The following is a 16,774-nucleotide window of genomic DNA, read 5'->3' as shown; positions in this document are numbered from 1 at the left end:
AGAGATTGCCTCCGCTCTCAATCCCTCAAATGCCCACAAAAGGCACCCCCTAGTCAGCCCCAGAGCCAAAAATCCTTCTCCAACAAACTAGAATGGGATCAAACGCCCACAAAAGGCAACCACTAGCTCGCCCCAAAGCCAAAATTACTTCTCCAATAACAAGAATGGGATCAAACGCCCACAAAGGGCACCACTAGTCGGCCCCAGAGCCAAAACTCCCCAACAACTAGAATGGGATCAAACGCCAACAAAGGGCACCCACTAGTCGGCCCCAGAGCCAAGCTTCACTACCAACTAGGTCGAGGCCCCACCAAGGGAACTCGCTAGCTGGGCCATTAGAAGGCATTGTTGACACGGAATGGTAAGACCTTCACGAGGCACCCTATTAGCATGCTCTCCTAGAAAAGAAAAGGATTCCAATAGCACTCGGAAGGAAGATCCCCAATCGCTAGAGTTCACTTTGGTCGCCCCTTCAGAAGGAAGCTCAGCATGATCTCCCCATCAAAGGTTGTGCTGATGCTGGTGATCAAGAAGAAAAAAAATATTTGTTAAGAGGCACTAAAGACGTCTTAGACGAACTTCGACAGTCAATTTTTTCGAATGTCGCACTTCTCGCTTCTCTTGAAGCGCAACATCCGTCGGGTAAGTTGCTATACGTCATTTTTGACGTACTTACATCCTTGGTCCAAAAAAGCTAGTTTGGGATGTCCGAAGGATGCTCACAAAGTTTCGTCACATTCCGATAAGTTTTGATATGATCAAGACGAAACTCGTTCTTAAATCCAGCTCCTTTCATGCTGAAAAAGGACCCTATAACTACAGCCTCATTTTCGGAGTTTCAAAACAGCCCCATTTTCGGAGTTTCAAAACAGCCCCAATCCACCACCATTAGATCCGGAATGTCAAAAAACCCTCAGGGACCAAATTTGGACTCAATCGGACCTTTCAGGACTATTTTGGGCCAAAATTACAATAAACAGGTAAGTTTCACACTATTGTGGTGCGGCCTCGGTGAACCAGTTGCCATTTTTGGAAATTACGTATTCACCCCTCGAGATGATTTTCAAGTGCTCATAGCTCACTTTTTTGGAATTGAAACAAGCTCAAATTCGGACACAAGCTAGGTCTCAACGACCCGATCATTTTGACATAAAGCACACATCATGGTGTGGCCGGAGACGAGAGATTTTCTAGAGAGAAGAGCTCGAAACCATGGAAATCAGAATTTTGAAATAAGATATCTCATACTTCGCGAAGCAATAACTCGAGATCCGTAAGTCGGATCGGCACGAAATCAGATCCGTTACGACCACATTGCGAAGGGCTACAAGTTTGGTATAGATTTTACATTCAGTTAAAGGCCGGATGGCACGAATTTCAAGGTTGAAGATGGCAAGAGTTTTCAAGTCGGCCTAATCCCATTTTCCGACGACTTCCCAATTTGAGGATATGCTCAAACGGAAACTAAATTGGATGACATTGGTGCAAAACAATTGTGACAATGTCCCCTTTAATTTTTTATCAAAATGAGGACTTGAAACATCGTGGATCGCACCGGATCGATGGACGAAGTTTATGGACTTAGCCAAATTTTTGCGCCTTCATGAAAAATCTGATACAAGACGACCAAAGGACATCAAAATATTCAGAACGAATTGAGCATCAATTCTACGACGATAGATCGACCGAATCACCGCCGTAAGCGTCCAAAAAAGCTCTCGAAGTTTAGCAATAGCAAGAGGCCTCTCATGGAGGGATGGCTTTGTCATTTACTCAAAAGAATTAAGGGATAGTTGGTAATTTTGTCTAAAAAAAGAATTTTACTTTAATTCCATTAAATTGTAATTTTCCATAATTTGACTTAGTTTTGAGCATGCCACCCTCGTTTTGTAGTTGCTCTATATAAGTGAGCTTAAGTCATTTGTAAACCTAAGTTGAGAAGCGTAATAAAAACTAAGTTTTTGTGCCTTCAAGCCTTGGATTGTGCACTTCCAATTTCAAGAGAGAGGAGAGAGAAAACTTTTGTGAAGTAAGAAACTACCGTTGGTCCATACACCCTAACCAACATGCTACACCATACACCTTAGCCTATACACTACACCATACACCCTACCCTACAACACAGATCATGGGCCTTAGTCTTGACCCAAGCCTAACCCTTCTCTCTCATGTGCATGCAAAGGGGCTCATGAGTGTGCACCTAGGCTAGAACACATGCCAAGGCCATTCTCTCTCCTCTCTCCCACTCCCTTTCTCTCTCTTCTCCCTTTCTCTCTCTTCCCTATTTTCTCTTCGTGCCCATGAGCTTCCTATTTTCTCTCTATGCCCGCGAGCCCCCTATTTTCGCTCCGTGCCCATGAGCTTTCCTATTTTCTCTCCGTGCCCACGAGCTTCCCTATTTTCTCTCTGTGCCTGCAACCTTCCTATTTTATCTCTGTGCCCGCGACCTCCCTATTTTCTCTCCATGTCCACGACCTTCATATTTTCTCTCCATGCCCGCAACTCTCCTATTTTCCCTCCGTGCCTGCCCTTAGCGCCCTTTTATTTCTTTATCTCTCTCTCGCCTCACGCAAGCATTCTCTCAGTTGTTTAATTTCTCTCTCCTTCACACAATCACTCTCTCTTAATTATTCATTCTCTCTCCTCACGCAACCATTCTCTCTTCTCTCACGTTTGTTCATTCCCTCTCTCTCTCCTATCTTATTCGCTCTCACCCTCAGTATCCCACATAACTCTCTTTCTCTCAACCACCTCTATCTCTTTCAATTCCCCCAACAAATTCTTATCTATATTTCCCTCTCCTCTCCACATGCCCAAATCTCTCTCCCTTCAACGCCACCTTTTTATCCTCTTTTCTCTCTCAAATCTTCTCTCCCTTTATTGCACATACCTCTCTCTCCTCTCCCTTATGTATTTCTCTCTTCTCCCTCACGCACTTCTCTCACCTCTTCTTCACGCCACTTTTCTCCAGCTCTTTCTCTTTCAATCTTCTCTCTCCCTCTATTGCATGTACCTCTCCCTCTCAAATCTTTCTTTATCCCTTACACATCTACATCCTCCTCACTCACACGGTCACACTCACACTTGCACACAGATCACACACTCTCACGTTCACTCACACACACTCACTTCACACAGTCTCACATTCTCACTCACACAGTCACACTCACACTTGCACGCACATCACACACTCTCACGTTCACTCACACACACTCGCTTTCCTGCACAGCACTTGGATCCTCACACTAAAAATGGCCTTGAGGGTATACTTTTTTGGAGTCTCCTCATATTGGTAATATAGTAAATTTGGAGTCTAAACTAAGGGTTAGAGGGGTGATGGAAGTTCTTTACCACTCGAGTGTGACGAGACTTAGCGATTAGAGCAATCAAAGAGTCAGAACTCTATGGATTGCTAACTCAAGATGACCCCATCCAAGTGAGCGAGGGCAAAAGTATCAATATCTCTCGCAACTCAACTCGACTATACAGAATGGAAGTTAGAGCATTGGTCCGAAAGTTAAAACCCTTAAAATAGCTCTAAGTGTAGCACCAAGTCGAACACATAAAGAATAGAAAAAGCTACCAATACAAAACAATAGAGGGGTTGTGAAGATTAGAGTGTACACAAAACAGTGTAGGTTCGGATGGGTAAGTACGAGTGGAAGTATGTAAAAGGGGTGTGTAAGAGAGTGGATAAAGGAGTGTGTGGTAGAGAGTGAAGTGAGCGTGCGAGTGAGTGCGAGTGAGAGTGTGATGTGACTGTGCGAGTGAATGAAGTGAATGTGTGAGTGAGAATGTAAGTGTGTGTGATGAGAGTGTGTGAGAGTGAACGTGAGAGAGTGCGAGCGAGTCTGTGTAAGTGTAAGTGTGAGTGTGAGTGAGGAGGATATAGAAGTGTAAGGGAGAGAAAGATTTGAGAGGGAGAGGTCCGTGAAATAGAGGGAGAGAGAAGATTGAGAGAAAGAATGAGAGAAAAGTGGCATGAAGAAGAGGAGAGAGAAGTGCACGACGTAGAAAAGAGAGAAATACGTGAGGGAGAGGAGAGAAAGGTACATGCAATAAAGGGAGAGAGAAGATTTGAGAGAAAACAGAGGAGAAAAAAATGACGTTGAAGGAAGAGAGAGATTTGGACGTGTGGGGAGGAGAGGGAAATAAAGATAAGGATGATTTGTTGAGGGGAATGAAAAAGATAGAGGTAGTTGAAAGAAAGAGAGGTACATGGGATAATGAGGGTGAAAGATCGAACAAGATAGCAGAGAGAGAGAGGGAATGAACAAACGTGAGAGGAGAGAGAATGGTTGCATGAAGAGAGAGAGAATGACTAAGAGGAGAGAGTGATTGTGTGGAGGAGAAAGAAAATAAACAACTAAGACAGAAGGATTGCATGACTAGAAAGAGATAAAGAAATAAAGGGCTGCAAGGCGTGGACACCGAGGGAAAATAGGAGGGTCACGGGCACAGAGAGAAAATAGGAATGTCACAGGCACGGAGAAAAAATAGGAAGGTTGCGGGCACGAAGAGAAAATAGGAAGTTTGCGGGCACGAAGAGAAAATAGGGAAGTTCGCAGGCATAAAGAGAGAATAAGGAAGCTCACGAACACGAAGAGAAAATAGGGAGCTCGCGAGCACAGAGAAAAAATAGGTAGCTCACGGGCACGAAGAGAAAATAGGGAAGAAAGAGAAAGGGAGAAGAGAGAGAGAAGAGGAAGTGGGAGAGAGGAGAGAGAATGGACTTGAGGTGTGTTCCAGCCTAAGTGCACACCTATGAGCCCCTTTGCATGCACATGAGAAAGAAGAGTTAGGCTTGGGTCAAGACTGAGGCCCACGATCTGTGAAGTAGGCTAGGGTATATGGTGTAGGGTGTACGCTGGGGTGTATGGTGTGACGTGTAGGCTAGAGTGTATAGACTAGGGGTAATTTCTCTCTCCACATAAGTTCTCTCTCTCCTCTATATTGAAGTTGGAAGCTATGCACAAATCCAAAGCCTGAAGGGGCAAAACCCAATTTTTATTGCGCTTCCCAACTTAGGTTTACAAATGACTTAAGCTCACTTATATAGAGTGATCATAAAACAAGGGTGGTATGGTCAAAACTAAGCCAAATTGTAGAAAATTATAATTTAATAGAATTAAAGTAAAATCCCGTCTTTAGACCAAATTACCAACATACCCCTTAGTTCTTTTAAGTAATGACAAAACCATCCCTCCATGAGGGACCTCTTGCCATTGCTAAACTTCGGGAGCTTTTCCAGACGCTTACGACGATGATTCGGACAATCCAACATTGTAGAATTGATGCACGATTCATTCTGAACATTTTGATGTCCTTTGATCGTCTTGAAACGGATTTTTCATAAAGGGGCAAAAATCCGGCCAAGTCCACAAACTTTGACAACCGATCCGGTGCGATCCACGATATTCCAAATCCTCATTTTTATCACAAATTAAAAGGGACGTTGTCACAATCATTTCGCACCAAATTTCGTCCTGGTTTTTGTTTGAGTATATCCCCAAATTGGGAAGTCGTTAGAAAATGGGATTCCGTTGACCAGAAAACTCATGCCCTCGTCAACCTTGAAATTCGTGCCACCCGGCCTTTAACTGAATGTAAAATTTATAGCAAACTTGTAGCCCTTTGCGATGTCGTCACAACGGACTCGATTTCGTGCCAATCTGACTTACGGATCTCGAGTTATTGCTTCGCGAAGTATGGGATGTCTTCTTTCAAAACTCTGATTTTTATGGTTTCGGGCTCATCTTCTCTCTGGAAAATCCCTCATCTCGGGCCACACCATGATGCGTGCCATAAGTCAAAATGACCAGGTCGTCGAGACCTAGCTTGTGTTCGAATTTGAGTTTGTCCGATTCCAAACGAACGAGCTATGAGCACTTGAAAATCATCCCGAGGGACAAAAATGCAGTTTCCAAAAATGGCAACTGTTTTACCGAGGCTACATCGCAATAGTGTGAAACCTACTCGTTTATGGCATTTTGGGCCCAGAATGGTCCTAAAAGGTCTGATTGAGCCCAACTTTCGTCCCTGGGGGTTTTTTGATGTTCTGGATTTAATAGCAGTGGTCTGGTACTTTTTTGAAACTCCTAAAATGGGGCTGTAGTTATAAGGTCCCTTTTCAGCATTATAGCAGCTGGATTTGATAACCGAGTTTCGTTCTGATCATATCAAAACTTATCAAAATGTGACGAAACTTTGTGAGCATCCTTCGAGCATCCCAAACAACCCTTTTCATGCCCTTTGAAGCCGTTCCAGTACTTTTTCAGAGGTTGCTCAGTCTTACGCTTGTTTTGCAGTGTTTCCCTGGTCAGGTGGGGCATTGGATATCGGCAGAACCAGGTCATCACTGGGTCTCTCCTTATTTGCACTAGAGATGTATGTCAAAAATGACGTATAACAATGAGACCCTAACATAACTCTTATATTATATTATATATATATATATATATATATATATATATACAAAAGCCTTTCCAACACCTATCGGCGAAAATGAACAGTGATTTCGACAATGCTCATCACCATCCAAATTTCATCATACGGTCACGATTGTCCGGTAGTGTTTCATTTTTCATTTTTTTTTTATAAATTGAAATAATTTGAAATTTGGAACGTGCATACATCTTAGTGAGGTACACCTAATAAAAATATAAAAAAATATTTCGTAAAATATAAATTGACCAAAATACCCTTGTAATTTTTCAGGGGTATTTTGATCAATTTATATTTTACGATTTTTTTTTTATTAGATTCTCCTGTTTATGAAGAACACAAGCTCCAAATTTCAGATCATTTCTATTTGCAGAAAAAAATGAAAATTGAAACACTGTTGGACAACTATGACCATGGCATGAACTTTGGACAGTGATGAACATAGGCAAAATCACTATTTATTTTTGCCTATAGGCATTGCGTAGTGTTTTCCTATATATATGGGAAATGCTAGCGTAGGCCAATGGGCCTACAGCTACATATGAGTCCCACGACCAAGATTGAATCTGAGCTGATCAAATGATCACGATTGCATTTCGTATTTGAATTTTAATATTTTTCTATAAATCCAAATCACTTGAAATTTTGGGTATGTATTCGTTAAAAATAGGAGAATCGAATAAAAATATAAAAAATTATTTGTGAGAACAAAATTGACCAAAATACCCCTTAAACCTTTCAAGGATATTTTGGTCAATTTATTTCTTGAGAACTATTTTTTTAATAATTTTATTAAGTGCGCCCTGATGAGAAGAATAGACGCCTAAAATTTCACATGATTTGAATTCGTAGAAAAATAAATAAAATTAAAATTAAAATATGAAATGAGGTAGTGTCCGTCAAATTGGCCCAAATTGAATCTGAGCCGTTGGGCTCATATGTAGTTGTAGGCCCACTGGCCTACGCTAGCATTTCCCATATATATTATATATAGAAAATTGTTTCATGCAGGCTGGGCTGCATTTCTACATATGTGGTCCAGAAAGTGTAAAGCATCAATTTTAAAGATGGATGCTAGTAGGTGTTCCATCTAAAAACAATGAAAACTAACGGTCCAAATGTTTTCTTACTAGAATTATTATTTCTAGTTTTTGAAATTTATTTATTTTTTCATATTCATGATCTCCATGATAGAGACTACATGTCCTTAAAATTTAAGTCTTGAAATCCATCTCAATATATATATATATATATATATATATATATATATATATATATAATAACAGAATTATTGAAAGAATGGAATAACAGATGCTGGCTATTAATGAAAGAATGGAATTCAAAAATCCAGAATGTTTTCCACCAAAATAAGAAACTTAAAATTAAATTGTTCAAAACACATTTTAAGTACCATCAAAATCAAGTTAGCCTAGTATCAACGAAAAGTTGTACAAGACAGCTCTCCTTAAGGAAATCGAAAGAATACCCTGTAACTTCGGGAGAAAGGGTGCCTCCTTAAAAAGGGGGTCGTAGTGACCAGGTCTGAGAGACTGCTTACTACTGCAAATCATAAAATTTGCTTCTTACATAAGACCACTAAAAACCTCTAAATTGCAGAAGTTGATTGTCTTCCCTAGTCTTTGCCAGATAAAATTATTTATAACATACACAACTTAGGAAAGCTCGCCAGTTTGAAAACATACCTGATTGTCAACAGTAAAACCCCTAATTTTGTCTCCCCCTACAATCATCATTCCATCTTTTCCAAGCGGCTGCAATATGACTGACTGGCAGAGGAAGTCATGTATTAAACCTCAAACTATGTAGAAAACAACCAATAGGGCAGACAAAATAATGATTTCTACTTGGTATGAAAAGCTATGAACAAGTTCAACAAATAAGAACGAAATGCACAAATTCAACAACATACAAATAAAATTTGATAATTATGATCGAACTAGTGGAATTTGAAGATATAAGACCTAACTCCATGGATGGACTGCAAGAAGCCACTTCCATGTGATCAGTTAACAAATATGCAGTAACAAGTCCCAAATACTAGATGTGCATAACTATCACATGCACAAATTACCCCAAGGACCCATAAAGAACATGTTGAGAAATTATTGTGCAAAGAATCAACTAAAAACAATTACTAGTACCAAAAATTTGACCTTGTTTATGCATGAACCAGCAATTTGACAGTCCTATTTAATAATGTGTTCGTGTATTCTTTTCCGGTGGTGTGTATATGATTTTTGAAGAATACATGACTCCAAAAACCAAAGGAAGACGATCCACAACATGAGAAGAACAACAAGTCAACAACTCAAAATATATCAAAAGAAATTTCTTATATATTTCTTACAAATGGGTTCTTGAGCTCCTCAGGCCAGGTTATGGTACACCCCCTCCTCAAACCTCCTGCTTCTATGTTACTAGCGAGAGGCCCCTGCGCACTTTGGAAGGTGACTTGTGGTGAGAACATAAAGAAACACAGTAGATCCCCCAAAGGAATATGAGTCTGCCCTTTGATGTGTTCAAGGATATTAGTCTTGAGGAGGAGTGTGGCATTGGGAGTAGTCTTGAGGAGTGTGGCATGGTCTCCACAAACCAAGTACCCTTATGTAATGGGGTTAGCTCTTCTTTCGCAAGGGCTTTGGGCTAGGTTGAAGCTTTGCTTGCTAAGGCTACATTCCGGATTGATTGGGGTTGGATTTTCTCTGTCTAGGTTAGAAAACCAAAGCTCAAGTTAGGGTTTCCTCTCTCTAACAAGCTCTCTCTCCTTGAGCTCTTGAGTCAAGTTTCCAACCCCTCAAACGATCTTGAAGTTAATATAGAACTTGATTGATAAAAAAAGGTGAAAAACCAAATAGTTGAAAGGTGGACAATGTGATCTAGCCAAATATATATAATTAAAAATTTTCTTACTTTCTTTTATTCATACCAGCTAGAACACTTAAAGGTGTCAAAAACTACAACTTTAATTCAAAATAAAACTCTCTCTCTCTCTCTCTCTCTCTCTCTCTCTCTCTCTCTCTCTCTCTCTATATATATATATATATATATATAGGAAAAGTTTTCCCAACGCCTATAGACCAAAATGATCAGTGATTTCGCCTACCCTCATCACCGTCCAAAGTTCATCACACGGTCACGATTGTTCGGTAGTGCTTCATTTTTCATTTTTTTCTACAAATCAGAATGATCTGAAATTTAGAGGTGTGTACATCTTAGTGAGGTGCATCTAATAAAAATATAAAAATAATAATTCGCAAATCACAAATTGAACAAAATGCCCCTGAAACTTTTTGGGGGTATTTTGGTCAATTTATTTCATGTAAACTAGTTTTTTGATATTTTTCGTAGATTCGCCTATTTTTTATGACAATACACTCCAAATTTCAGATCATTCTGATTTATAAAAAAAAATTAAAATTGAAACACTACCGGACAATCGTGATCGTGCGATGAAGTTTGGATGGTGATGAAGGTCGACGAAATCACTGTTCATTTCGCAAAAGAAACTAAGCTGGATACTAAAAGAATGAATTAATATAAGTAAGAAACAAAACTAAACATAGAATAACTAATACAGAAGACAAGACAATAATACAGAAGACAAGACGAAGCATAAAACTTACATAGATACAGAAGCCTGAAGACAACCTCAACTTCTTGGGAATATCTTCTTTTTAAACGGAATCACACAATACTCAAGCACTCATCAAACTCTCACAAATTTACAGACTCAGAAAAGAAGCTGGATGGTTGGATACACCACCAGATATACAAATAGAGAGAGAGGGAGAGAAAACTCAACACTAAGGCTAAAAACTCCGATGCTCACATGAAGGAGGCCTTCCTCCTTTTATAGCCAGCAAAGTTAGGCGGATTTGAAAAATCGTTTGAAATCCGCACCGACAGCCTTTTTCAAAGATACTTTTCTGCTACAGTGAAAAGTAGTTTCTATCGGTGGTGGCTACAGTGAAAAGTAGATTCTGTCGGTGGTGGCTATAGTAAATTTTGTCGTTTTCAGGGACACGTGTTCTAGATATGGGTGGAGTCGTTCTGGTCCCCCTATGAATTTTCTTTATTTTGAAGAAAGTTCAATACCTGCACAGTCATCACCGTTCATTGAGCTGTAGTCTTCTTGTTCGTCACTCTAAGTAGAAGTGGACATTTTTTCCACATAATCTTCTATTGCATTTCAGAGCTTTGTTTTAAGCTCTTCTTTGGATAGTTTGGGGTTTTGTTGATGTAATATTGCAACATATTCTGATATTTCCATTTTTTGTTTTTGAGGTGAAACTGAAGGTATAAGTTTCATTTTTATTTTATCTGGATTTAAGGATTTATTTTTATAACTATCCCACCATTTGATATGTATTTGTCTTCTCAATTCGGGAATATAATCCCACCTGTCCATATCATCTTCTGAGATTTGATAATCCCATTTTAAAATCCACAGGACTTGATATACGGTCATAAAATATATATGATAGTCTCTTTTAAGACTTCGAGTATTATAATCAGAGAATTTTCTTTGTGAAATTTGTAGTTCTGTTGGGAGAATTTTGCTTGATGATCCCCATATAGAGAACCAATTTTTAAACCAATTTGGGAATTCATTTGGCTCAGTTATTTTAAACTGAATATACCGACTATGCGAATTTTTTGTATTCTGGTATGAAAAGACTTCATCCCAAGCTTTTATATATTCGAATTAATGATAAGATTCGATTTTTAAATCTTGTCGTATTGATGATCCTAGGTTTTAAAGGATTTAGTCCCCATTCTCTGTAAGAAATAACTTTTTTGATTTGGAATTTGGAGTTTGTTATTTCTGTATTATTGTTTTGGTAATGGTGTACTATAAATACCAATCATGTTTCCATAAGGATAGTTTCATACCATTCTCTGAATCTGTCGCCCATATTAGGATGCATATGTTGCCTGAGATATAAGGCAGCTATTTCAGTCAGATTTTTCGACTGGTGATCATTTTCTATAATCAGCAAAGGAATATATGTTGTTTCCAAATATGTGGTTTTAGTACTAGAAGTTGAGTGCTTATTGGTATTTGAAGGGGACATATATCAATATCTTGTATTTGCCTTCTTATTAAAGCTTTTGATGTTGATGGTGATGCCACAGTTTTCCCCAGGCTAGGGATTATTTCCATTGATTGCTTTTGCTTTTGTTGATTCCTTCTGCCCTCCCTGCAAAAATTCTCGTGTTAAAAAGTCAGGCAAATAATTAGTACTGCCATTAATATGTCCTATAGTGAATTCAAAAGCAGAGAGAATACCTTGCCATCTTGCGAAAATTTGTTTTGAAACGAGATTTTTTACATCTTTCTGAAGAATGTCTTTGGCTGCTATACAGTTAGTTTGTATGAGAAATGATTGGTTAAGCAGATCGCTCTGAAACTTTGTGACTGCATGGACAATAGCAAGTATCTCCTTTTTCACTGTTGAATAAATTTGTTGAACCGGGTTCCAGGTTTTAGAAGTAAACCGGACCAATTGCTCTTGATTATTCATTTTTTGGTTTAAAATAGCACCAAGTCCCTACTCTGAGGCGTATGTTTCTACTATTTTATACGCTGTAGGACTGGATAGGGCTAAACTTGGCAATTCTTTAGCCTTTATTTCAATCCTTTTTACCGCCTCAGTATATTCATTAGTCCATTCTGGAGGATGCTTTTTTAGTCTTTGAAATAAAGGTTTTGCATCCAGAGCCAGATATTTATAAAAGTCAGAAATATAATTCAAACATCCACGGAATCTTTGCAATTCAGTTTTTCCCGTAATCACATCTGAAAATTTAAATGCAAATTCTATTGCTCTATCAATGGGAATGATTCTTCCTTGAAAAATATTATGTTATAGAAATCTTATTTTTGTTTGGCATAAATGTATCTTTTTGGCTGAAACTACTAAGCCAGCGTTCTTTATTGCTTTTATGAATGTTATGTTTCCAATGTTGATCAATTGATTCTGAGAAAACAAGTACATCATCAATATAAACAATCATAAATTTAGTATATGGATTAAAAATTTCATTCATGATATTCTGAAATTCTGATGGTGCATTTTTTAATCCAAACGACATGACATTCCATTCAAATTGTCCAAATGGGACATTACAAGCAGTTTTATATTTGTCTTTTTCAGCAATCTGGATTTGCCAATAACCTGATTTAAGATCAAATTTTGAAAAAATACAGGCGTTAGCCAGTCTATCCAGAAGGTCTCTTTTGTTTGAGATCGGATATCTAATCCATCGTAAAACTTTGTTGAGTGGCTTATAATTTATAACCAACTTAGGAGCCCCTCTTTCTATTTCAGAGGCCTTTTCAACGTAAAAGGCTTAGCAACTCCAAGGTGATGAACTTTTTCTGATGAGCTTTTTTTCTAGTAATTCTTTTATTTGCTTTTTACAGATTTCAAGTAGCCTATTGTTCATTTGAATAGGCCTTGCTTTTGTACGAATTTTCCCTCTCAAAAATCTGGTTCGTAAGGAAGTTCAACAATATGTTGTTTTCTATCCCAAAAAGCATTAGGGATATCAGCACATATATTCTTTTCAATATCTCTTTTTAGAGATTTAATTTTATTTTGTATCTCGAGAAGTAGCAATTTTTCTTCCATATTTTTATATTTTATTTCCTCTTTTAGATGATAAATAAATTTTTCTTTAGAGGATATCTTATTCTTGATGTTATTAATCTCATGACTTCTAGGCTTATCAATAAAGGTAAATTTAACCTTATGTCCTTCAATATTAGCCTCTATTCCTGTATCATCAATTTTAATTGGATAGAGCATATTTAAGAAGGGGGTTCCTAAAATGACAGGTTGACTTAAAACCTTTTACCATGATAAAGGGGAACCTGAAACAAGCACCATTATTACATACCGCAGCATCTGACAGTTTGTAATTAATAAGCATTTATTTTACTACCATCGGCAGTGTTTAGTACTTCGGTAGTTTTACTAAAGTATTTTGTTGGAACTAACCCTTCATTAATGCAATTTAGGTCAACTCCTGAATCTATTAGAGCAATAGTTTGAAATTGTATTTCTTTTGAACTACAATTTTATAAACCATTGTTGGGTTATTATTTTGTCTACTAGGTTTATAAACTTGCAATCCTGGACCTTTTCTAACACATTCATATTAGCTTTAGAATTTTCGGATTCCTCTTTAGTTTTAGAACGGGTATCTTCAACCTCGGGTGGTAAAGGGATATTACATTCAGTTAGTAAATTATCAAATTCTGATCCTATGTTCTCTTCTTCAGTTTCTTCTTTAAGAGGTTTTTGGGTTAACTCTAAGATTTGAACCCTTCTTTTTAGAGTTATTAACTCATTTCTTACCTCATTGATTTCGTATTTTAATTCAGAGGTTGACGGGTCTCTATCTACCTGGGTTTTGTCTTGCACTCTTTTAAAGATACCATGAAAACTATAATCTTCTTTTGTTGGAACAAGAGAAGATCTTGTTTTTCAGATGGAGTTTTAGACATGTTGATATATTGAACTAAGGCTTCTCTTTTAGCCTCTAGATCTGATATTTTGTCAATAAGGTCTATAATCAGACTTTCTTCTTTCGTAAGAGTATTGATACTTAACCCATTCATGTCAATAATTGCCTTATAAAAATTACGTTGGCAATTCTCTTCTTCTTGATCTTTTTCATTATCAGAGTCTGAATCAGAACTACTGATAATTATATCTTCATCATTAATTGCTCCAATCACCATTTCATCTTCTGAATCAGAAGAATCAGATGTTTCATCTTTTATTTGAAGTATTTCAAATAATTGGGTTTTGATATTTTCTTCTATTTCTAGAGAGTTAATCTTCTTTTTAACTCTACATTTATTTTTGTAATGGCCTACTTGACCACAATTATAACAAACTTGAATTTTTCTTTTTCCCTTATCTTTAAAGATTGGTATGTTTTGTAAGAATTTTTTTGAAAATTTTTATCTTTTCTTTGAAGATTGTTTAAGTTTTTGTTTTCTGAAATGTTTATGCTTTTGTTTGTGAAAGGGCTTTGAAGGGGGTAAGGTGTTATAACCAAACAGTTCACAGAAATTTCCAAACTCCTTTCTCCCCGTTATTCTCTGTTTTTCTAATTGTCTTAGAAGTTTTAGGTCTGTACATAAGGCCAGACCCTCAACACATATTTCGGCTGATAATTCGCCTAGCGTATACAGAGAATAACTAATAATACTACTAATAGTACAGTTCACCACTGTAAAGTAACTTGGCTCTGATACCATAAGCGAAATCAAAAGAAACAAAGTTGGATATTAACAGAATGAATTAATATAAGTAAGAAACAAAACTAAACATAGAATAACTAATACAGAAGACAAGAAAAAGCATAGAACTTACATAAATACAGAAGCCTGAAGACAACCTCAACTTCTTGGGAATATCTTCTTTTTAAATGGAATCACACAATACTCAAGCACTCGTCAAACTCTCACAAATTTATAGACTCAGAAAAGAAGTTGGATGGTTGGATACACCACAAGATATACAAACAGAGAGAGAGGCAGAAAAAACTCAACACTAAGGCTAAAAACTCCGATGCTCAAATGAAGGAGGCCTTCCTCCTTTTATAGCCAGCAAAGTTAGGCTGATTTGAAAAATCGTTTGAAATCCGCACCGACAGCCTATTCAAAGATACTTTTCTGCTACAATGAAAAGTACTTTCTGTCGGTGGAGGCTACAGTAAAAAGTAGATCATGTCGATGGTGGCTATAGTGAAAAGTAGATTTTGTCGATGGTGGCTATAGTAAATTTTTTCGTTTTCAGGGACACGTGTCTTGGATATCTCTCCCTCAAATAAATGGACCAAAATACCCCCAAAATGTTTCGGGAGTATTTTAGTGAATTTGTTTTCAGAGATTTTTTTTTTTATTATTAAATGCACTTTGATGAGAAGAACACACGCCTAAAATTTCAAATGATTTAGATTTATAGAAAAATAATTAAAATTTAAACACGAAATCAGGTAGTGACTGTCAGATCGGTCCAGATTCAATCTGAACCATTGACGTTTACTGTAGCGGTCAGCGAGAGGGCGTACAAAATCCACTCCCTATATATATATATATATATATATATATATATATATATATATATATATATATATATATATATATATATATATATATATATATATATATATATATTAAGTTATAATGAAGTTATAATGTAGAAGATTGAATCAGGAAACTTGGAACCATAAAAAAACATATTACCTTGTCAAGGGTTACCCCCAAGAACTTATTACACCCCACACCAGATCTCATCCACCAATGGCGCACAGAATCTAGGTCATCAACTTTGTTTGATAATTTAGGAAGCCTAGGAAAACCCCACTTTTATTATGGTGGCATGACTAATATTTTTCTTGTAAGAGACGGGGCACTTACCAAAACAAGCTCCTTACCACCTTGGAATGTGCCACCCTTTTTTGCCACACTTAAGCCACGGCACCCCTTAAGTCTAACTGTAGAGAGAGAGAGAATGTGGAGAGAGAAGTGCACCCCTAGGGTTGAGAGAGAGAGGTCAATACCAAGAGTATAGAAGGCATCCCCATAAGGGGTATTTATATTACAAAATTAGGGTTTGAGGTCTAGGGTTTACCATCATTATGGAGATTAAATCTCGACTATAGATCAAAGGTGACCTGTGAGGCGAGATCTTAGCCATGCATTCTTTAAATCAATCATCATAATTAAAAGGAATGTGCTAGAATCATATCCCTCAGTTTCCTTAACCCATTCCCATCAAATATCTCATTTATGGAAAATTGGTCAATGTGTCACATCATTTCAATCAATGAGAATAACTTTCCAAAATTTATAAAGATCATCCAATCTATTGAGAGAAATCCTTTTTTGAACCGGTGAATCAGCCCAATCTATTTCTCAATCTAATATTTCCATAATATTTAGTCTATTATCTTAAAAGACTTGCACAACAAGTAAGACTACATAGATTGAGGGAAAACAAATGGGGAGGTGGGGCCTGCCACCCATCTGGGACACAAGTGGGCCCCAAACCCCACCAACTTGGGCTCTTATGTGGTGGGGCTGTATATTAAATGGCTCCCGCATACTCTCTAATGAATTTTAAAAAGCATAAAAGGGTTTTTAAAATTCGTTTAGAATTTTTAAGAGAAAATATCTCCTTATCTCCTATTTTTGACTTCTATATCTCATGAGACCCAACGATTGAAAACATTATTTGTAAGCAAAAGGTCTCCATCTTTTCTATCTTACAACCCCCTGAATCCCTTT

General features: G+C 37.4%; 1 protein-coding gene across 6 annotated transcripts in view; it reads right to left on the bottom strand.

The window, feature by feature from the left end:
* Window positions 1–16,774, bottom strand: part of CCB4 (cofactor assembly of complex C) — a 67,389-nt gene that overhangs the window by 23,825 nt on the left and 26,790 nt on the right. For 3 of the 6 annotated variants that reach the window (XM_020670167.2, XM_006849017.4, XM_020670168.2), the window contains exon 7: window positions 8,148–8,231. The exons of 1 other annotated variant lie outside the window; for it this stretch is intronic. In XM_020670167.2, the coding sequence (XP_020525826.2) occupies window positions 8,148–8,231 (84 nt within the window). Of the gene's footprint in view, window positions 1–7,930; window positions 8,005–8,147; window positions 8,232–16,774 lie in introns of all 6 variants that reach the window. 2 more of the 6 variants (XR_002281748.2, XR_002281749.2) reach the window with 1 other exon arrangement.

The sequence above is a fragment of the Amborella trichopoda genome, chromosome 10 (genome assembly GCF_054954075.1).
Source record: "Amborella trichopoda isolate Santa Cruz 75 chromosome 10, AtrichopodaSantaCruz75HAP2 v2.0, whole genome shotgun sequence".
Taxonomy (NCBI): domain Eukaryota; kingdom Viridiplantae; phylum Streptophyta; class Magnoliopsida; order Amborellales; family Amborellaceae; genus Amborella; species Amborella trichopoda.
This window is presented reverse-complemented; position numbering and strand designations above follow the sequence as displayed.